The sequence below is a fragment of the Cibotium barometz genome, chromosome 10, assembly GCF_041138505.1.
Source record: "Cibotium barometz isolate CiBa-2024 chromosome 10, ASM4113850v1, whole genome shotgun sequence".
NCBI classification, from domain to species: Eukaryota; Viridiplantae; Streptophyta; class Polypodiopsida; order Cyatheales; family Cibotiaceae; genus Cibotium; species Cibotium barometz.
The window spans coordinates 46,087,928-46,111,877 of record NC_141055.1 but is presented as its reverse complement, the minus strand read 5'-3'; the positions used below and the strand labels follow the sequence as shown (position 1 = coordinate 46,111,877).

The 23,950-nt window shown below is 49.1% G+C and overlaps 1 protein-coding gene across 4 annotated transcripts in view; it reads left to right on the top strand.

Moving 5' to 3' along the window:
* LOC147634972 (uncharacterized) overlaps positions 1 to 23,950 on the top strand; it is a 186,732-nt gene that overhangs the window by 135,379 nt on the left and 27,403 nt on the right. For all 4 annotated transcript variants that reach the window (XM_086804235.1, XM_086804233.1, XM_086804234.1 and 1 more), the window contains one exon: positions 2,744 to 2,941. In XM_086804235.1, coding sequence (XP_086660361.1) covers positions 2,744 to 2,941 — 198 coding nt within the window. The remainder of the gene's footprint in view (positions 1 to 2,743; positions 2,942 to 23,950) is intronic.

Sequence of the window (23,950 nt, the reverse complement as noted above, 5' to 3'; positions counted from 1 at the left end):
AGCATCCAGATGACGCTGCATACCCTCAAGGGAGTCAGAGATCAACACAATATCATCAGCATATAACAATAGTGGGATCCATGTACCTGCTAGCTGGGCTCCTCTGTCCCCCAATCTCTCAATGTAGTCAGAAGCCTCATCCACATACATACCAAACAATGAAGGAGATAACGAGCAACCTTGCTTCACTCCTATAGTGGAGTGAACCAAAGTAGAGACCCCCTCTGGGGTGCGTACCTGTCCTACAACTGATCTATATAAAGACATAATCCCCCATATGAGCTCTGTGGGTACCCCCATCTCCTGTAATCGCCTCATCAATCTGGCTCTGGGCACTGTATCAAATGCTTTGCGGAAGTCCACAAAGCTACAATAAATCCGTTGCCCATGTGACCTGCCCTCCTCAATAATGGCCCGCAAAGTCAAGATGTAGTCAAGAGTAGAGAAACCTCTCCTGAACCCTGCCTGTCCCTCTGCTCGAATGCCCTCTCTCTCTGCCCATCTACTCAACTGCTCCTCAAGAATGGATGATACAATCGTGCTAGTGTGTGACCAATCATAATAGTGCGATAATTCCCTGGCTCCATAGGGTCCCCTGACTTGAAGATAGGCACGATGGTGGACATACTCCAAGTCTCGGGTAAGCCTTCACACATAGCACGATTGAACATCACTGCTAGAAGCTCTGCCAGCATGTCCCTCGCATGAATAAAGTGCTCAGCGGCCAATCCATCATGATCATATGCTCTCCCAGTCTTCATCCAATCAATGGCCTTCCTTACCATCTCTGCAGTAAAGAAAGTACATGTCTGTGGGCATGGTACTGGCGGGTCCGGAAAAGGTGTCTGTCCAGGAACTGTATATAGAGATGCTGCATAACTACCCCAGACCTCTGTAGAAGTGATGGCCAAAGCAGGGGAGGACTCATGAAACAAACGCCAAGCCTCCCTCGAATCCTGGCTCAAGAACAGCTGGTATAATTCCTGCTCTAGCTGAGCAAGGAAGGCCCGCTTCTTCCTTCGCACAAGGCGCCGGAAGGCAATACATGACTGTCGGTGAGTAGTGACTCCCAAAGCAACCTCCCGCTGCAGTCGGGCTCTCGTCTCTCTGCACTCCTCATCATACCAGCTGTTCTGGGGCATACACCCAGAACGCTGTCTCTGTCCAGGCTGAGTATGTGGATATGCCTCTCTCGCTGCATCTTGTAAAGTCTCTGTCAGTATATGGGTCAGCTCCTCCAAAGGTCTCCCTGGCTCCTCTGTGTACAGACGTCTATAAATCCCATCTGTGTAGACAGCATCAGTCTCTGAAGTAAAAGTATATCGAGTGTGATCTGCCCCTCGTGTCCTCTGAGCTGTGGTAAAGTGAAAAGAGATGGTCAATGTCAACAATGCATGATCCACTACTACCCCAATGGGCCGAGATCCAACTGTGAAGTCCTCAATGCATGAAACAAAGCTCGGCATAGCCATAACATAATCCACTGTGCTAGCACCATGTCTATGTGGAAAGCAAGTAAATCCAGCTGCTGACGGAAACCTCTGCAAGCCATTAAGTATGGCCAACCCATGTGCAGTCCCCATATCTACCAAATATCTCCCATACTCTATGCACTCCACATCCTGTGAGCATCTATCTAATCCCATATCCAGAGTGTCCAGCTCTCTCAGCATCTCCTCTGAGGTATCATAAAAGGCCGTCTGGTGAGAGAGAGAGAGAGAGAGAGAGAGAGAGAGAGAGAGAGAGAGAGAGAGATGAAACGTCTAGTGAAGACCCAATGGGTCTATGAGACCAAAGTGATACAATAATGTCCATGGCACATCTCATCATGGAATACATGTAATGGAAAATAAAATAGAAACAAAACAAACTATCTTACTGGAGTGATACAAAACTGTCCATGGAAATCTCATCATGGAATACTAGGAACATGAAACATGAGAGGAGCATCAGCCCCCAATAGATGGTATAGCACTCTCCAAAATATCAAGCATGGGGCTAATGAGTATGGCCGAGAGGTCACCTTCAGCTACGTCACGTGGAAAGGTAGCTCGATGGCGATGGAGGGCACAAGAAGCTATAATCACAAGGAGGGCTTTTCATCCTTGTCTACAGACGTTTTATAGCACATAGAGATGATATGAACTTAAGTGGCTTATATTGGAGCTTAAAAGTGAGAAATACCATCCAGCATTCATGAGAATTCTGTTGCTGATCATTCTGCATCTTGTGAAGGCAATTAATTAACCACAGAAGGTAGTTGGCCATGTATGAACACTTGCACATGCCCACACACACACACATACATGTGTGTGGTCTGTATACTTTTTATTTTTGGGGGCGGGGGAGGGGATTAGAGTATACACACGTCACATTTTATAGCAGAGTCACAGAAGAGACCAGCGTAATCAACGTAACCACAAGCCAGTTTGAACACCTCTCTGCCATCTAGCTTTAAAATGTCATTACTTTTATTTTACAAATCATGACGTCTCAAAATAAAGCACCATTTTCAATCCTTCTACGAGGCAGACTTCATCATGTTCAAACTTTATTTCAAACCTTATCAGTTTTGATGTGCTCTTAAACTCTTGTATGTTAACTCATTTCACTGTATGGTTAGATTAGAGGACGTAAAGCTAGTCAAAGAAAAGGACCCTTTCTAACTCTAACTTAGCTGTTTCATATACAAAGTTGCAGAATTCCAGATGTGGACTAATAATGGAGTTCATATGGCTTCCAGGTGATTCTTTGGGACATAAGTGCAGCAGAAGAACAAGTAGGAAAGCATGAAAAAGAGAGCTTGAAAGGATCCAAGAGGGATAAAGATGAGGAGAAAAGGCGGAGGGCTCCCGTAGTCATATTCAACCTTCTAAGTTCCGTTTCAAAATCACACACGGCTATAGTCTCCGACTTGCAATGGCTTCCTTCAGATGTTCAGGTTCATATAATTGTTTGGTTGTGTTTCTGCCTCTGTCTGAATGACATTGACTAGTGTATTTTGTGAACTTTAACTTGTTACGTTTAGTGGTGCTTTTTAAGTAGTATTGTGTCAAGACACCTCAGGGAGGCATTGCCATGGGAGGTGGACATCTCGGGCAGCCTCCCTGCAGAGAGCTAGATGCCCTGCCCTCGCCCTCAGATTAGACCTTCCACCCATCAGCTCTAGATTTGAGACATCATACGACACCTTAGGGGGGCACCATGGGAGGTGGACATCCCGGTGCTCTACTCCGCCATGGACATTTGAGCTCTCCATGTCTATTATTACATTGTACACACAGGGACCTACGTAGTACATAGGCCCAGTCTTTTACTTTTGTGTTTTGACATCCACTCTACACACGGATCATATGTAGCATCTTTTTGGTCTCATAGACCCTTCGGGTCTTTAGTAGACTTTAATTAAATCTTTCTTTCTTTCTCTCTGTCTCTCTTTAATGATACACTAGTGACACTTGTGGTGATGTATGGGGCCTCCTTTTGGGGACTAGACCTCGGGGAGGGTGATGGAGGAGGATGGAGAGACTGCATGTGATAACGTTTTCCTGCATGATCCAGAGTAAGCCCTTAGTGCCCGACCCCATCATTCTTGTAGAGTTTGGAGCAGCAACCTGGTAGTGGATGCACTTTCTCAGATTTTGACAGTTTTGTATCAGTTGGACACTTGTCAGTTAGACAGTTGTTAGCCGAACACTTGTCAGCTGGGCCATTGTGGTGGGCTACAGGTCGCCCACCACTAAACGATTCACTGTCTCTTGATGAATGCAACTAAGAAGAGGTCGTTGGAGAAGAAAGAAGAGGCCACCTTAGGGCAGAGGTAGGGATAGGCCCCCACGAACCAAAGCATGCAAATAGAGGTGTGGTTACAGAACGTAAAAAACTGAACATAAAAGAAGGAGAAATTCTGCATATTATAATTGTATTTACAAAGGATGATGGAAAATGTCCAATAAATACTGAAAAAAGAGAAATGCAACAGACGACACTGGTGCTTGGTGGAAGGTGGGCTCACCTGGATGTGCAGCAGAGAGAAGATTTGGGAAGTGGTGCTCTGATTTAGAATGGCGGCTGCTGCTGGCGAGGGTGAAGAGGCTGAAGAATGCCCCATAGTGGGTTGGGACTGGCATTGGTGAACAGAGAGGCACTCCAGCGGCGGCGACGGCCACGAGATATGGATGCTGGACCCTGGTGAGGAGGGAGAGGAGGCTGGGTGATTGGAGAGAGTAGGAGAGAGGCAACCTTGGGGATCAAGAAGGTTAGGACCCTCGAAAACTTTGCTAGATGGGAGAGGGACTATGGGTGTGCTGGATGTGGGAAGCTGCACAATGGCGGAGGAGGAATGCAGCGGAAGTGAGGGATTCTTGAGGGTGGATGTGGGTGGTGTGATTGTAGTATTGGACGGGGTGGGGGTGGAAGAGGTGGTGGTGGGGCCGAAGGGGGTGGAATGAAGGAGGTAGAGGTGGAGTAGAAAGGTGGTGGTGGACAGGCGGAAGGGGTGGTGGGAGGCACCGGAGGGCTGGAAAGCCAAGAAGCAAAGGCGGTAGGGGTGGAGAGAGGCACCGTTGGGCTGGAAACCCAAGAAGCAAAGGCGGTGGAGGTGGCATCTGCAGTGGAGAAGACACGAAAAATGACTCGAGGCCCCATGTGGTGGGACGACAGGGCATGTGGGATGTGGGGGGTGATGGTCTGTGGATAATTGAGGTTGGGAACGAGGAGGACAGGGGTGGCGGAGTACTGGAGCCAGTTTCTGTGGGTTGTGGGAGTACCATTATGAGATGCATGTGGAGTGCCCACGAAGCGTTGGAGAAGGCAGGTGAGGAAGCTGGCACTTGGCAAGCAGAACTGAGACCCATTGGGATTACGGTACTGAGCATGCCAAAAAGGAATGTAGCTAGAAGTATTGCAAGCACCATCATGAAGTATCTGCTTCTTGCAAATCCCACACTTGACCATCAAGTGTCGGAATCTTGGAAATGAGGATGCAAAAAGGATCTTCATCGGCATTGAGGGAAGACTTCTTCCTCAACTTCTAGTCCTTTTTTATTTTGTAGTCTTGGGTTCTCTACCCGGGTAGTCCCACGAAATCTGAGTTATATATTTTTGGATCCCTTTGGATTTTGTAATGGCTTATTTCCTGTAAAAGGCTCATCTCCATTATTCCCTTTTTGTCCCTGCTTTAGGCCGCCGCGGGATGCCAATGTAAGTGGTCTTTGTACCTTGGGCAGAATTGGACCTCTGAGTCCTTTGCACTGGGCTGTGCTTTATGAACCTCTTAGCCATTCTTTTAGCTCTTTGAGCCATGTTCATGAGCCACTGAGGCAGTTCCGGGGTCCATGTTTGGTCTTTGCTTGTGTTGGAGTACGGGACTATTGAAGGTCATGCATGCAACTCCACCATCACTCCGAAGGGGGGTTTGTTGGGTATTTTGGAGTTGGTCTCCAAGTTAGTATGGATTCTAGTCGTGTCTTTAGTGGTGTGAACACCCTCTTATTTAGGGTCAAAAGATAAGTCCTTGGTGCGTATAAAAGCATTATACATGGTGGAAGTATTGTCATAATACAATCATTCTTGTGTGGTGCAACTCCTCTCTACTGTATTATGATGATGTACATAGGTTTTGTCTCATAGGCCGTTTTTTGGCCTAAAATTTAGAAGACGTTAATAAAATCTCTCTCTCTCTCTCTCTCTCTCTCTCTCTCTCTCTCTGCCCTGCTCGTGCTATGCTGGCCCACCCTCTCTCTGTCCGCTTGCTTGCCGCCGCCTTCTGTTCGCTCTGTTCGCGCTTTTGTGCACAGCCACCGCCTTCGCTCCTACTTGCCGCCCTCTCTCCCACCAAGGCTGGCTCTATTCTGTCTGGACCCGCTATGCTATTATGTTCGCCTTGCTGCCGTGCTCGCGCTATGCTAGCCCGTCTCCCTGTCCGCTAGTCCCTCCGCCTCCCTTCGCTACTGTTCGCCGTTGTTCGCGCCCCTGCTCGCCACCGCCTTCTGTTCGCTTTGTTTGCACCTCTGTGTGTAGCCGCTGCCTTCGCCCTTGCTCGCCGCCCTCTCTCCCGCCTGGGCTGGCTCTGTTCTGTCTGGTGGACCCGCTATGCTATTCTGTTCGCCTCGCTGCCCTGGTCGCGCTATGCTGGCCCGTCTCCCTGTCCGCTAGCCCCTCCGCCTCCCTTTTCCCACCCACCCTTCCTCAGGCCCCCAAGGCAACAACATAACTCTCTCTCTCTCTCTCTCTCTCTCTCTCTCTCTCTCTCTCTCCCTCCACGCTCGAGATTGACGGGCGGAACCTATGTACCAAGCTAGGACTAAAGGAGAATGAGCCGCTCCCATTCACTAGAGTATGGAGGACAACCCCAAAGGACTCCACCAAAGGCAAGGCCTTAGTGCTACAGTTCCCGGACGAGGAGAGTAGGATGAGCTTTATGAGAAGACGAGCTATCTTGAGGAGCTTGCCAGGGGACCCCATCTACTTCGATGATGACCTCACATGGATGCAATTGGAGCATAGAAGATTATGCATGCCGAAGATCAAGGCGGCACGCAAAGAAGGGAAGAAGGCACATTATAGGGATGGTCACATCTACATTGATGGGAAGAGGGTCGAATAGCGCCATCTGGCCTATGAGACACGGAGGAAACAACACGAGGACAAAGAGATACACATAGCAATCTGGAACTGTAATGGAGTCCTATGGACACATCCAGGGAGACTTGAGGAGGTGATGGAGGGCCGGGATATCATCTTGATGATAGAGACACATGAGAGCCCGGAGAGGGGCTTACCACGGGTTGAGGGTTATCAGTGGGAGTCAGTTCACCGACAGGGGATGAGACAGGCCACCTCCCGAGGTTCAGGAGGTATTGCAGTGCTTTTCAGGCACAGGTTACATGAGTATGTTCGAGTCGTACCACGAGACTCGGAGGCGAGATACATGTGGATTAGCTTACGCCTCTTGGCGACTAGATCGATTTATATCGCCCTTTGCTACTTTCCTCCGAAGGGGTCGCGGTTTGCCACCACCGAGGAGCCGGGTGGAGGAGAGGCTAGTGAGTCTCCATACTCTGTCTTATCTGAGGAGATCTTACACTATTCGACACTGGGAGAAGTTTTCTTGATGGGGGACTTCAATGCACGGACTCAGAGCAGACAGTGCGAGATCTATGACTTTGAGGATCCCCTGAGACTAGAGCCGCTAGCTACAGAGGATACAGGGACCACTCGGATCTCCGCTGATGGAGGAGCTGACAGCACTGGATATGGGCAACAGCTGCTGGAGCTTGGGGCCCGACACCATCTCGTTATTTATAATGGGATGACTCAGTGGCCAGATTCAGGTGGATTGACTTGCTTTCCAGTGGGAGGCGGCAGTAGTACAGTGGATTATGTGATGGGATCCCGGGAGGCAGCAGATATGGTGTCTCACTTCATCGTACCACCATGCCCCATTGGGGCGGATCATACATACCTATCCCTCACTTTCAGGAGCTTATTGGAGACCCACCCACCCATCATACAGCCACCACGCACTATTTTTCACTTCACTCAGGACCTAGCCGAGGTGTACGACTATCATGTTCATGATCAGCTATTTGCCTTAGATCCATCGGCACCCATGGCCATGCTCACCTCCCAGCTCTCACATGTACTTCACTCCGCAGCCGCGAGGAGTTTCCCATACCACATACAGACAGGACGGCCACCTACATCTGGGAGCATGCCCTAGAACTGATGGTATGATGATGAGTGCAGAAACCTTTACCGCAGTCTCCGAGTGCAGAGGGCTCGCGGGGAGATCACCCGGAGGCAGGCAGGCAGGAGGATGCATACTCTCACCCGCTGTAAGCGGCGAGCTTATGAGGAGGCTCAGTACTGGGACACATATCACATGCTCATGAGCAGAGATGCTGCTGCTGCTTGGAGGAGACTCAGAGAGCCCCGTCCTCCCACACCTATTGCCGATCCTCAGACCTGGCAGACATATGCAGAGAGACTTTATGATGTGCCTGCACAGCCCCCTATACCACAGCCCACAGAGCCATGCTCCACAGTCTCCACCTTCTTCACCCCACCTATGGTTAGGAGGGCCATATGCCGACTCCAACATGGACGGGCGACAGATCATACAGGATTACAGGGAGAGCATCTCATCTATGCTATTGATACATTGGCACCATTTCTTGCTCATCTCTTCAACAGAGCTCTGTCAGAGGGGTTTCCGGCTGAGTGGACGATGCACACTATTGTGCCGATCCATAAAGCGGGAGATGTACTAGACCCCGGGAACTACAGGACCATCATGATTGGCCATATATTGGCCAAACTATACGGGGCAGTTTTGGAGGCAGAGCTGAGCACTCATGCAGAGGTTGGGGGATTGAGAGCAGCAGGCCAGGCAGGCTTCCGTCAAGCCTTCTCGACCATCGACCACATTTTTACATTGAGGTGCCTGATTGATCAGGCCAAGGCACGGAGGCAACGGCGCTTTGTGGATTTCCGCAAGGCATTTGATACTGTGCCCAGAGAGCGCCTCTTTCGGCGACTACAGACACTAGGCATACCTTCAGACATGATGTGGGGCATATATAGGCTATATGAGCAGGTCTTTGGGAGAGTCCGATGCCCAGGAGGCTTGTCCGACACAGTTGCTAGCACCATTGGTGTGAAGCAGGGGTGCCCGCTCTCCCCCACGCTCTTTGGGCTCTATATTGATGAGGTGGTCGATTACATCACACAGGGAGGAGGCTCTCGGGTTGAGCTATCAGGTATTACTGTCCATGTTATGCTTTATGCTGATGACATCGTCTTGGTATCCAACACGCAGGTTGGGCTTCAAAGACACCTTGTGGCTCTTGATGACTGCTGCGCACAGCAAGGGCTCACAGTGAACCTCGGGAAAACCAAGGTTATGATCTTCCACACTTCACCCGCAGTCAGGAGCCACACTACTCTCACATTAGCAGGAGGGCGGGTCGAGGTGGTGAGCTCTTATGTTTACCTTGGCATCACATTTACTAGCTCAGCTGGACGCTTCTCCATGGCTCAGGCAGTCCCAGACAGAGTGACCCGGGGGTATGCAGCTCTTGTTGGCCTTGAGCGTCAGTGTTATCAGGCACATTTTCAGGAACCCCGCACGAAGGGGTGGCTCTTTGATACATTAGTGACACCAGCCTTGATGTATGCAGCAACGGTTTGGGCACCAGGGCTTGTAGCCTCCACATGGGTACAGCTAGAGAGACCACAGATCTTGATGCTCTCGAGGATGATACGCAGCAAACCATCCGTCCCGCACGACATTGTTCGAGCTGAGTTTGCTGCACCACCTATGGCAGTGGAGGCATTGTTCCAGACGATCTCCTTTATATACAGGATGAGGGAGATGCCCATGGAGAGATTATCCCGCCGAGCTTTTGAGGCATCCAGACAGCTGGCCGAGGCTGGACACACTGGATCTTGGTATGCACAGATGCTACAGTGGTTCTCACATCATGGTATAGACATTGAGCGGTTGCCACCTTTTCAGTATGATCAGTCTGCTCCACGGGGTTACCTCTCTCTCAATGAGAGGAACAGAGTGATGAGACAGGACATATGGCAGCACTACATACAGGAGACATGGACAGCATCAGAGAGCCCACTACCACCGAAGATGCTGTACTACAGAGACCACTTTATGAGCATCTCAGGGGATGGGTTTATACATCGACCGCGGTACATGGATGTATACATGCCACACAGCTCTTGCGTTGCTATTGGACAGCTACGAGTCTCATCACATCAGCTAGAGATAGAGGCTGGGAGAGCGGCACGGGTTCCTAGAGCTGAGCGGATATGCAGATTGTGCCGCGAGGAGGTGGAGACTGAGGATCACTTTGTATGTAGATGTAGAGCCCACCAGGGGGTCAGAGATAGATATGCAGGATTGTTTGAGGAGCACTCTTCACTACATCAGTTGATGGAGGCCTCGGACCAGCGACAGCTTGGCAGACTACTACTAGAGCTTCATAGTTCTCGAGAGAGACTCCTCCAGACACCCGCTCCCACTAGGGGTGGGAGACAGTCCCAGCTCACAGATTTCTTCCAGAGAGCTATGCCAGTGCCAGCTGATGTACCACGTGGGGTGACCGCACAGAGAGCAGAGGAATTGAGAGCCAGGAGGAGACCTAGACAGACTGGACATAGAGCACCCCGACTCCGTCACCAAGAGATAGCAGCTATCCGAATGAGACACCAGATGGAGACACAGGAGAGGCTAGCTCGCTTCCATTCAGACTCAGGGTACATGTTCATGCCATTCACAGCCTCAGCATCGGCGATGTATGATATCTTATATCCCTCTTATGGCACTGGATGGAGTTAGACATAGATCTGCATAGCATGCTTGTACTACCCCTTCAGCATATAGAGATGGATCTTGCCTTAGCACTCCATCCACATCCCCACCCCCCTTATATATTGTTTGTATATGGGCTCCACCAATCCATGATGATTCACAGTTGTATCCAGACACATGCACACTTTTTCTTTTGTTTCTTTTCTTCCGATGACCGGAAGAACACAGTTGTATTATTTTTTGTCTCATAGGCCGACTTTGGCCTCTCATAGACGTTAATATATCTTTCTTTCTTTCTTTCTTTCTCTCCCCCCTCCTTGTTTGTGGGAAGCGCTGCAGAGTGATCTCGAGGAATGGCTCCGAGTCTCCAAGAGAAGCTCGAGGCCCTCGAGACGGCAATGAAGGCACTAATCAAGGAGAACAATAAGACATCCGATTCCAACCTCAATGAGGTGGAGAACAAACTACACCGGCACATCATGGCCCTCGAAGCACTGGTCACGGACCTTGAACAAGAGAACACGGCACTCAAGGAGGAGGTGAGTGCATTGAAAGTGGAACTGGTAGCCGTCAAGAACACCGAGAAGGAAGAAGGGGAGATCAATGACAACACTCTCACGGCCATCAAAGAAGAGATCTCCAAGGAGATCACAAAGGACATGGAGGGAAAACTCGAAGCCAAGCAGTCAGGATGGGTTGAGGTGGTGAAGAAGAACATCCGTAAAGAAGTGACGGAGGAGACTCAAAGGGAAGAACACCAAATCATTCACACCACTATTGAGGAGGAGAAGATGAGGCATGCCTCAACATTCGAGTCACAGGTATAGCCGAGACACCCGACTCCACTCCCGAGAAAGATGGACAGCTTCTATGCATGAAGCTCGGCTACAGGGAAGAGGACCCTCTCCCCTTCACCAAAGCATGGAGAGCCAGGAAAGACTCAACACGCAAGCGAGCCCTCATCCTACAGTTTGCAGGAGAGACGGAGAGGGTATCCTTCATGAGGAAGAGGGTGATTCAACGAGGATTACAGGGAGATCCCATCTATTTGGATGACGACCTTACAAGGATGTAGATAGAACACAGGAAAACATGCATGCCGAGAGTCCTACAGGCCCGGAAAGAGGGCAAGAGAGCATTCTATCGCGATGGCCATGTCATCATCGATAGCAAGGCCACCGATTAGCGCCAGGTGGCCTATGGGACATCGGCTATGGAGGATCCAGATTTACAGATACACACAGCAGTTTGTAACTGCAATGGAGCACTTTGGACACATTTTGGGAGGATGGAGGAGGTCATGGAGGGACGGGACATCATACTACCTACAGAGATGCACCAGAGCCCAGAGAGGGGGCTACCCAAAGTAGAGGGCTATCAGTGGGAGTTTACATACAGGGGGACCACACGGCAGAGCACATCGAGAGGATTTGGAGGTATAGCGGTACTTTTCAAGCGAGAGCTACAGGAGCGCCTACAGGTGGTAGCACGTGACCAGGAGGCTAGATACATGTGGATTAGACTGCAGCTCTCAGCAGACATGGTGTTATACATTGCTCTATGCTACTTCTCTCCTAGAGGATCGAGATATGCCATGACAACAGAGGATGAGAGTATGTCACGATTGTGACTAACTCTCTTAATCTCTCCCTAAATACTCATTAATTCCTTATTAACTGAAAGGACACCTGTGAAGGGTCACACCCTTGCACATGGGTCACTATCAAAGGACATGTCTATTCATTAAAAGGCACACCCCTAAGTCCAAAGGACATAACCATTGACTCAAGAGCCACACCCCTTCCCAGGGATGTGTCTCTTCACTTGTACCCTTTCGGCCTCTATTTAAGAAAGGCCCCTCTCTCGATGCAAACATCTCATCTCAATCTTTCTATCAGCATTTGTCTCATGTTTTCTAATTAGGTCTTAATCATGTTAATAAAGCTATAAAAGCTTTACAGTGGTATTGGAGCAAATTTTTTTCCTACCCATGCCTCACCCTCTCCACGGCACTCCCTCGTCACCGCCTCGCGTCGGTGTTGTATGGAGGCGGAGGAAAGATCTTCTCACCCACAGCAGATGCCTAAAGATTAAGCCTCGCTGAAATTTTTTTTCCCGTTCCAACCCGATGGAGATCCTGCAGCCGTCCCCCTCTGCCCGCGCCCTCGCCTCGCGCACCAGGAGTCACTGCCCTCGCGCCTCGTGCCTAGATGGGTCCTTGTTGCCCTTCGGCCTCCATGCACGGCCGCCCTACAGGCGAGTTCCACCCGTGGCGGTACACCTACGGGTACTCACTTAATGTTTTGGCGGGTCCGCGTGGCAGTGTTGGCAGGCGTGAGCCCTCGCTTGTTTCATGTAGCTGCCAACCTGTAGCTGCCGACCAAGCGCCCTTGTCGCCAATCGCTTTGCTGGCAGCGCCCCTACTAAGCGGCGCACCTCTTTGCTGGCGGCGCCTCTACGAGGCGATCCAGCCCGTCACCTTTATACCCATAAACTAAGGCTTATACTTGAGCCTTATTACATGTGGCTTCCACCAGCCACGTGAAGCAGCCGGCAGCCAGCACCGAACGGCCACCCGCCAGCGCAAGGAGAACCCGACGGCCAACCGCCGACCAGCGCGCACACCAAAAAAAAAGAAGAGAACCTGACGGCCAACCGCTAGCGACCAGCGCATACCAAAAAAAAAAAAAAGACCAACGGCAGCGTGTGGCTTCATCTGCGAATTCTGCCAGCCACTTCCCAGGTTCGCTCTCTCTCCTCCAACACTGGCCCATCTGCAAGCACCATCTTGCGCGCGCAATGGTAGACGAAGTTTTTGATGTGCCCGTTTCGTATCTCTCGTATGTAGACGAGGTTCCCAAAGATGAACTGCCGGCGAATCCTCTTCCTTCACAGGAGATTATTGCCATCCCGGCTTCACCCCTGTCTGAGCCAGAGGTGATCATTATTCCCGATTCCTCGTTCCCCCACGTCGAGACCAGTTCCGTTCCCCCACGCCGGGACCAGTTCCAGTTCCTGCACGAGTTCCAATTCCTGCACCACAGGCATCACATTTTGCCCCAGGATTATCTGAGTTCCGGATAGATGCGGTGAACACTGTTATGATCAAGAGATGTTCTCCATATTGATGGCTATAAACAAATCCTTGGAGTAGCAAAATGCACAGCAACAAGCTGCATTCCAGCGGTTTGAAGCCATGTTCCATCAACAACCAAAAGCTCGTATCGATGAGCTTCAACATGTTTCTCAACAAAAATTCTCCCCCTTTAGCATGGTTCTTTAGAGACAACCAGACACAAAGTATCTTTGTGCGAGCAACGCAAGCCTGAGCATGGATATTCTTGGAAATGTTACGGTTCTAAGCAACCAACTTCTTATTGGAATCATCAGCAACAGAAGCAGCAACATGAAGCTTCCAAAGGATCACATCTTGGAAAGAAATCAGCCATATCAAGATGGGCTTACTTAGTGGCACGTGTGTCCGACCCTAGTCAAGTACTCGGTCGTGAACGTCGCGACGTTGGACAAGTTTCCCTCGCGAGCAATGCCCTACATTCAAGTCCTTGCAAGCTCTTGGTGGCAGTGTTGAAGACTTACTCATTCTCACGTTGTGCAAGAGGATCCTTGAGAGGTCTAAGAGGCGCAAACAACCTCAACCTCCCCCTTCTACATTGGAAGCCTTAATACCTGTTGAGAAAGCTGAAGATTCAGAAGATTCTTGTACATGTGTGACAAATACAATGTCCACAACTCCTTTTCTTGCCGTGACCCAGGCAGAAGCGATACCCTCGTCACTGCCCGTGCAAAACGGAGTCCTTACCTCTGACCAGATACCTGACGCCATGGTGAATGATGCTTCTTCTTCAAAAATGAAGACTCTAGTCCTTACCTTCAGTGGTGCAAATGAATCTTTGGACATAACTTGTCCCGAGAACAACTTTCTGAGCAAAGAAAAGCATATGGAAGATATTTCTTCTCAACCTACGACAACACTTGAAGACTTTTGTGTCCTAGAAAAATCAGTGGAATCCCTTTCAGACATGCAACAGGTGGTTGTCGCCTCTCAGCCGGAAAGCGTGGTAACACAATCAGATAATTTACCAATAGTTTCACTTGAAGCAGATAAAGATTCAAACTTTTCTTGGACAAAGCTCGAAGTTCCCAATGATGTTAAAAAAAGTTGTACTCAAGTTACAGATATGATTCTCATGCTTTTGGTAAAGATGAGACAAGTTGCAGATGCAGTAAATATTCAGTTTGGTATATGCAAGATTGCTACGACAACACTTGAAGACTTTTGTGTTCCAGAAAAATCAGTGGAATCCCTTTCAGACATCCAACAGGTGGTTGTCGCCTCTCAGCCAGAAAGCGTGGCAACACAATCAGATAATTTACCAATAGTTTCACTTGAAGCAGATAAAGATTCAATCTTTTCTTGGACAAAGCTCGAAGTTCCCAATGATGTTAACAAACGTTGTACTCAAGTTACAGATATGATTCTCATGCTTTTGGTAAAGATGAGACAAGTTGCAGATGCAGTTAATATTCAGTTTGGTATATGCAAGATTGTTATGGTCAACAATAATGCCATGACATGGGATCTAGCAGCTAGAGCTTTGGATGCAGAAGCAATTCGATCATTTCCCTTCTTCCAGAGTCTCAACAACTACTCTTGAGTCTTATTTTAAGTGGGAGGGAATGTCACGATTGTGACTAACTCTCTTAATCTCTCCCTAATTACTCATTAATCCCTATTAACTGAAAGGACACCTGTGAAGGGTCACACCCTTACACATGGGTCACTATCAAAGGACATGTCTATTCATTAAAAGGCACACCCCTAAGTCCAAAGGACATAACCATTGACTCAAGAGCCACACCCCTTCCCAGGGATGTGTCTCTTCACTTGTACCCTTTCGGCCTCTATTTAAGAAAGGCCCCTCTCTCAATGCAAACATCTCATCTCAATCTTTCTATCAGCATTTGTCTTATGTTTATTAAGTCTTAATCATGTTAATAAAGCTATAAAAGCTTTACAGTGGTATCAGAGCAAATTTTTTTCCTACCTGTGGGTTGTGAAGCCCTCACCCTCTCCGTGGCACTCCCTCGTCACCGCCTCGCGTCAGTGTTGAATGGAGGCGGAGGAAAGATCTTCTCACCCACAGCAGATGCCTAAAGATTAAGCCTTGCTGAATTTTTTTTTTCCCGTCCCAACCTGATGGAGTTCCTGCAGCCGTCCCCCTCTGCCCGTGCCCTCGGTGGTCCCGTGAACGCGCCTCGCGCACCAGGAAATATTACCCTCGCACCTGGTGCCCAGACGGGTCCTTGTTGCCCTTCGGCCTCCATCCATGGCCGCCCTCCTACAGGCGAGTTCCACCCGTGGCGGTACACCTACAGGTACTCACTTAACGTTTTGGCGGGTCCGCGTGGCAGTGTTGGCAGGCCTGAGCCCTCGCTTGTTTCATATAGCTGCCGACCAAGCGCCCTTGTCGCCAATCGCTTTGCTGGCGGGGTCCCTACTAAGCGGCGCACCTCTGCGCTTTGCTGGCGGCGGCTCTACGAAGCGATTTAGCCCGTCACCTTTACACCCATAAACTAAGGCTTATACTTAAGCCTTATTACACGTGGCTTCCACCAGCCACGTGAAGCAGCCGGCAGCCAGCACCGAACGGCCACCCGCCAGCGCAAGGAGAACCCGACGGCCAGCCGCCGCTGACCAGCGCACACAGAAAAAAAAAAAAGAAGAGAACCTGACGGCCACCGCCAGCGACCAACGCATTTTTAAAAAGAAAAGGCCAACGGCAGCGTGTGGCTTCATCTGCGAATTTTGCCAGCCACTTCCCAGGTTCGCTCTCTCTCCTCCAACACTGGCCCATCTGCAAGCACCATCTTGCGCGCGCAATGGCAGATGAAGTTTTCGATGTGCCCGTTCCGTATCTCTCGTATGTAGACGAGGTTCCCAAAGATGAACTGCCGGCGAATCCTCTTCCTTCACAGGAGATTATTGTCATCCCGGCTTCACCCCTGTCTAAGCCAGAGGTGATCATTATTCCCGATTCCTCGTTCCCCCACGCCGGGACCAGTTCCAGTTCCTGCACGAGTTCCAATTCCTGCACCACAGGCATCACATTTTGCCCTAGGATTATCTGAGTTCCGGATAGATGCGGTGAACACTGTTATGATCAAGAGATGTTCTCCATATTGATGGCTATAAACAAATCCTTGGAGCAGCAAAATGCACAGCAACAAGCTGCATTCCAGCGGTTTGAAGCCATGTTCCATCAACAACCAAAAGCTCGTATCGATGAGCTTCAACATGTATCGATTATCTGAGTTCTGGATAGATGCCGTGAACACTGTTATGATCAAGAGATGTTCTCCATATTGATGGCTATAAACAAATCCTTGGAGCAACAAAATGCACAGCAACAAGCTGCATTCCAGCGGTTTGAAGCCATGTTCCATCAACAACCAAAAGCTCGTATCGATGAGCTTCAACATGTTTCTCAACAAAAATTCTCTCACCCTAAGCATGGTTCTTCAGAGACAACCAGACACAAAGTATCTTCGTGCAAGCAATGCAAGCCTCAGCATGGATATTCTTGGAAATGTTACGGTTCTAAGCAACCAACTTCTTATTGGAATCATCAGCAACAGAAGCAGCAACATGAAGCTTCCAAAGGATCACATCTTGGAAAGAAATCAGCCATATCAAGATGGGCTTACTTAGTGGCACGTGTGTCCGACCCTAGTCAAGTACTTGGTCGTGAACGTCGCGACGTTGAACAAGTTTCCCCTCGCGAGCAATGCCCTACATTCAAGTCCTTGCAAGCTCTTGGTGGCAGTGTTGAAGACTTACTCATTCTCACGTTGTGCAAGAGGATCCTTGAGAGGTCTAAGAGGCGCAAACAACCTCCACCTCCCCCTTCTACATTGGAAGCCTTAATACCTGCTGAGAAAGCTGAAGATTCAGAAGATTCTTGTACATGTGTGACAAATACAATGTCCACAACTCCTTTTCTTGCCGTGACCCAGGCAGAAGCGATACCCTCGTCACCGCCCGTGCAAAACGGAGTCCTTACCTCTGACCAGATACCTGACGCCGTGGTGAATGATGCTTCTTCTTCAAAAATGAAGACTCCAGTCCTTACCTTCAGTGGTGCAAATGAATCTTTGGACATAACTTGTCCCGAGAACAATTTTCTGAGCAAAGAAAAGCATATGGAAGATATTTCTTCTCAACCTACGACAACACTTGAAGACTTTTGTGTCCTAGAAAAATCAGTGGAATCCCTTTCAGACATCCAACAGGTGGTTGTCGCCTCTCAGCCGGAAAGCGTGGCGACACAATCAGATAATTTACCAATAGTTTCACTTGAAGCAGATAAAGATTCAATCTTTTCTTGGACAAAGCTCGAAGTTCCCAATGATGTTAACAAAAGTTCTACTCAAGTTACAAATATGATTCTCATGCTTTTGGTAAAGATGAGACAAGTTGCGGATGCAGTTAATATTCAGTTTGGTATATGCAAGATTGTTATGGTCAACAATAATGCCATGACATGGGATCTAGCAGCTAGAGCTTTGGATGCAGAAGCAATTCGATCATTTCCCTTCTTCCAGAGTCTCAACAACTACTCCTGAGTCTTATTTTAAGTGGGAGGGAATGTCACGATTGTGACTAACTCTCTTAATCTCATCCCAATCTTTCTATCAGCATTTGTCCTATGTTTATTAATTAACTTAATCATGTTAATAAAACTGTAAAGCTTTTATAGCTTTATTAACATGATTAAGACTTAATTAATAAACATAAGACAAATGCTGATAGAAAGATTGAGATGAGATGTTTGCATTGAGATAGGGGCCTTTCTTAAATAGAGGCCGAAAGGGTACAAGCGAAGAGACACATCTGAAGAGGCATGTCCTTCGACGAAAGGACATGACCTTAGACGAAAGGGTACATCTTTAGGCTAAGGGATGTGTCTATTCGATGTAGAGGCACAACCATTCATCAAGGGATACAACCATTCGTCGAAGGGATGTGGCTATTCGATGAAGAGGTACATCCTTTGGCGAAGAGTCGCAACCAGTCGAGGGTAGGGGTTCCCTTTGGCTGGTTACTGTTTGCATCTGCAATAGGAATCAACAATGAAGAGAGAATCTGATACATAAATACGTCACAATCGTGACATTCCCTCCTATTAAAATAAAACCCAGGGGTAGTTGTTGAGACTCTAGAAGAAGGGAAATGATTGTATTGCTTCTGCATCCAAAGCTCTAGCTGCTAGATCCCATGTCATGGCATTATTGTTGACCATAACAATCTTGCACATACCAAACTCAATATTAACTGCATCTGCAACTTGTCTCGTCTTTACCGAAAGTATGAGAATCATATCTGGAACTCTTTTGTTAACATCATTGGTAACTTCGAGCTTTGTCCAAGAAAAGATTGAATCTTCATCTGCCTTTAGAGAAACCATGAGCAAACTGTCTTGAATCTCCAATATCAAGGATTGTGTCACCAAACTTTGCATTTGATTAGTGACCATCATTTGAAAATCTGAAAGGGAGTCCATTGGCTTGTCTGGAACACGGATGTCTTCAAGGGTTGTCGTAGATGAGGAAGAGGTATTGTTTAAAGGCTCTTTCATCTGCAAAGATAGTGCATCGAGACTAGGACAAGTATTGTCCAAAGAGTCATGTGCAGTGACTGAAGCCATACTGCAAGAGTCTATATGAGAATTATCCTTTGTACCATTCAAGGTAGGAACTGGAGCCTTCAGACTTGAAGAATCTTCATTCACCATTGCAACTGCATCAATTATTGATGTTTATAAAAGCTTTACAGTGGTATCAGAGCAAAATTTTTTCCTACCCGTGGGTTGTGAGGCCCTCACCCTCTCCGCGGCAGTCCCTCGTCCACCCCTCTTCTCGGTGTTGTATGGAGGCGGAGGAAAGATCTTCTCACCCGCAGCAGATGCCTAAAGATTAAGCCTCGCTGAAAATCCCCCCCCCCCCCCCATCCCATCCCAATGGAGTTCCTGCACCCGTCCCCCTCTGCCTACGCCCTCGGTGGTCCCGTGAACGCGCCTCGCGCACGCGGAGTCACTGCCCTCGCGCCTCGTGCCTAGACGGGTCCTTGTTTCCCTTCGGCCTCCGTGCCTGGCCGCCCTACAGGCGAGTTCCACCCGTGGCGATACACCTACGGGCACTCACTTAATGTCTTGGAGGGTCGGCATGGCAGTGGTGGCAGGCGTGAGCCCTTGCTTGCTTAGAAGCAGCTGCCGACCCTGAACCCTCGCCACCGAATAGCGCCCTTCACCCTTCACCTCTTCGCTTTGCTGGCGGCGCCCCTTCGAAGCGGCGAACCTCTTGCCATCCAGTCGGCGACGCGATCCAGGCCTTTGAAGCGGCGCACCCTTTCCAGTCGGCAACGCGTCACCTTTACACAGAGAAAATAATAACAAAGCCTTATAACTAAAGGCTTATAATTAAGCCTTATTATATACGTGGCTTCCACTAGCCACGTGAAGCAGCCGGCAGCCAGCACCGAACGGCCACCCGCCAGCGCAAGGAAACCCAGCCGCCGACCAGCGCACCAAAAAAAAAAAAAAGCAAGAGAACCCGACGGCCAGCCAGCGACCTACGCATTTTTTTTAATAAAAAAGGGAGAACCCGACGGCCAGCCGCCTCCAGCGCATTAAAAAAAAAAAGGGAAGAGAACACAACGGCCAGCCGACCAGCGCCTTTTCAAAAAAAAAACAAAATGGCCAACGGCAGCGTGTGGCTTCATTTGCGAATTCTGCTAGCCACTTTCCAGGTTCGCTCTCTCTCCTCCTGCGCTGGCCCACTGCAAACACCATCTTGCGCGCGCAATGGCAGACGAAGTTTTCGATGTGCCCGTTCCGTATCTCTCATATGTAGACGAGGTTCCCAAAGATGAACTGCCGGCGAATCCTCTCCCTTCACAGGAGATTATTGTCATCCCGGATTCACCCATGTCTGAGCCAGAGGTGATCATTATTCTCGATTCCCCGAACCAGTTCCCGCACCAGTTCCAGTTCCTGCACCAGTTCCAATAGTTTCACTTGAAGCAGATAAAGATTCAATCTTCTCTTGGAGAAAGCTCGAAGTTCCCAATGATGTTAACAAAAGTTGTACTCAAGTTACAGATATGATTCTCATGCTTTTGGTAAGGATGAGACAGGTTGCAGATGCAGTTAATATTCAGTTTGGTATATGCAAGATTGTTATGGTCAACAATAATGCCATGACATGGGATCTAGCAGCTAGAGCTTTGGATGCAGAAGCAATTCGATCATTTCCCTTCTTCCAGAGTCTCAACAACTACTCCTGAGTCTTATTTTAAGTGGGAGGGAATGTCACGATTGTGACTAACTCTCTTAATCTCTCCCTAATTACTCATTAATCCCTTATTAACTGAAAGGACACCTGTGAAGGGTCACACCCTTACACATGGGTCACTATCAAAGGACATGTCTATTCATTAAAAGGCACACCCCTAGGTCCAAAGGACATAACCATTGACTCAAGAGCCACACCCCTTCCCAGGGATGTGTCTCTTCACTTGTACCCTTTCGGCCTCTATTTAAGAAAGGCCCCTGTCTCAATGCAAACATCTCATCTCAATCTTTCTATCAACATTTGTCTTATGTTTTCTAATTAAGTCTTAATCATGTTAATAAAGCTATAAAAGCTTTACAGAGTAGAGGCGAGGAGGAGGACACAGGGCCATTGGGAGAGTCACCATATGTAGCCCTTTCATATGAGATCATACACTACTCCAACCTAGGGGAAGTCCTCCTTATGGGGGACTTCAATGCACGGACACTGAGCCGACAGTGCGACATTTATGATTTCGAGCACCCCGAGGTGATGCACACACTAGAGGTGGAGGACACGGGAGCTTGGATGGTGTCAGAGGACATGGGGCGGGATAACACCAGATATGGTCATCACTTACTTGAGTTGGGAGCGCCACGCCATCTCGTTATTTATAACGGGATGAGACAGTGGCAGGATTCAGGAGCACTGACATGCTTTCCACGATCAGGGGGGGTAGCACAGTGGACTACATCATGAGGTCCATGGAGACCACACAAGCAGTGACATCTTTCACCATCCCCCCCTCTCCTATTGGTGCGGATCACACGTACCTCTTACTATCACTGGGGAGCTCCACACCAGCACCCACACAACCCACACAGGCATCGCATACAACTGTCTACTTCACCCATGACTTGGCAGACATATATGAGCATCATGTATATGACGGGCTATTCCAGATGGATCCCCTGTCACCTCTAGACACACTCACCACCCGGCTGTCATCTCTACTACATACGGCCACCACCCGCAGCTTCCCCCATCATACACACATTGCACACACAGATAGATCTAGGAGCATGCCCCATAATCAGTGGTATGATGATCAGTGCAGAGAGCTATATAGACACCTCCTTGCCTAGAGAGCACTGGGGACCATTACACAGAGACAGGCGAGCCGACAGATGAGGATCCTCACACGCCGTAAGCGGCGTACGTATGAAGAGGCACAGTACTGGGATATATACCACCTACTCATGAGCAGAGATGCAGCGACTGCATGGCGCAGGATGAGAGAGCCTCCCCTCGTACCCCGATTGAGGATCCACACACATGGCGCTTACATGCAAAGAGCCTCTACCATATCCCTCAGCAGTCGCCCATACCACAGCCACAGGAATCCCGCCCTGCCACCTCTACTTTCTTTACCGCCTCGATGGTAGAGAGCGCTATCCGCCAGTTACAGCATGGGAGATCGGCTGACCACACATGTGTATAGAGTGAGCATCTTATTTATGCAGCTGACACACTGGGATCCTTTGTTGCTCACCTCTTTAATAGGGCACTAGTGGAGGGCCTACCAGCTGAGTGGACTATGCACACCATCGTGCCTCTCCACAAAGCGGGAGACATGCTAGACCCCAGCAACTACAGGACTATCATGATTGGTCATACATTGGCCAAACTTTATGGCGCAGTGCTCGAGGGAGAGTTGAGCTCATATGGAGAGAAGGAGGGATTGCGAACACCAGGGCAGGCTGGATTCCGACAAGCTTTCTCCACTATTGACCATATATCCACTCTGAGATGTCTGATTGACCAGGCTAGGGCGCGGGAGATTATACTGCTGCTTTGTGGATTTCCGCAAAGCATTTTACACGGTGCCACGAGAGAGACTCTTCGAGCGCCTACAATCATTGGGGATCCCATCAGTGATGGTTTGGGGCATCTATGCTTTATATGAGCAGGTCTTCAGGTGCATACGATGCCCCAGGGGGCTATGTGATGTTATTGGTAGCACCATAGGTGTGAAGCAAGGATGCCCACTCTCTCCTACACTATTTGGGCTATACATCGATGAGGTGGCTGACTTCATTGGTAATGGTGGTGGGGACGGCGTAGACATCTCAGGTACCACAGTCTACATTATGCTATATGCAGATGATATTATTCTGGTCTCTGAGTTGCGGATGGGACTACAGCACCATCTCCATGCACTCCATGACTTCTGCACACAGAGGGAGCTTATAGTGAACCTTGGGAAAACCAAGGCCATGATTTTCCACACCTCAGGGCCGGTTTGACGATAGGCCATCTTCACACTAGCAGGAGGACAGGTAGAGGTGGTAGACTCATATGTGTACTTGGGGATTACATTTACGACTCTGCTAGGAAAATTTACTATGGTCAGCCAGGGATAGACTCACACGAGGGTATGCAGCTCTGGCCATGCTAGAGAGACAGTGTCACCATGCACACTTCGAGGAGCCCCGCACGAAGGTTTGGTTGTTTGACACACTAGTCACCACTGCTTTGATGTATGCAGCAGCAGTATGGGCACCTGGGCTCGCTACCTCCACATGGTCTCAGATAGAGAGGCCTCAGATTCTCATGCTCTCACAGATGATCGGTAGTAAACCCTCCGTCCCACATGACATTGTCCGGATGGAGTTTGCTGCACCTCCTATGCTAGTAGAGGCCCTCTTCTGGACGATCTGCTTCATACAGAGGTTCAGAGATATGCCATTAGATCGACTCTCACATAGAGCTCTTGAGGCGTCCAGGCAGCTCGCAGAGCGTGGAGATAGGAGATCATGGTATTCACAGATGATACAGTGGCTCACTCAGCATGGTCTTGACATAGATCACCTGCCACCTTTCCAGTATGATATACATGCACCACAGATCCAGCTCTCTCACAGTGAGAGGAACAGAGTCCTTCAGCAGGATTTATGGCAGCGATACACTCAAGAGACTTGGATTACACCCAGTCAGCCTCTACCGCCGAAGATGCTATACTACAGAGATCAGTTTATGCGTATCTCAGCGGATGGATTCATACAAAGACCTGGATACATGGATGTGTACATGCCTCACAGTGCCCCAGTGGTGATTGGCCTTCTCAGAGTGTCATCACACCAGCTTGAGATTGAGGCAGGTAGGGCAGCACGGATCCCTAGAGCAGAGAGGATATGCAGACTATGCCAGGAGGAGGTGAGAGTGAGGAACATTATGTATGCAGATGGAGAGCATATAGTGTCATTAGAG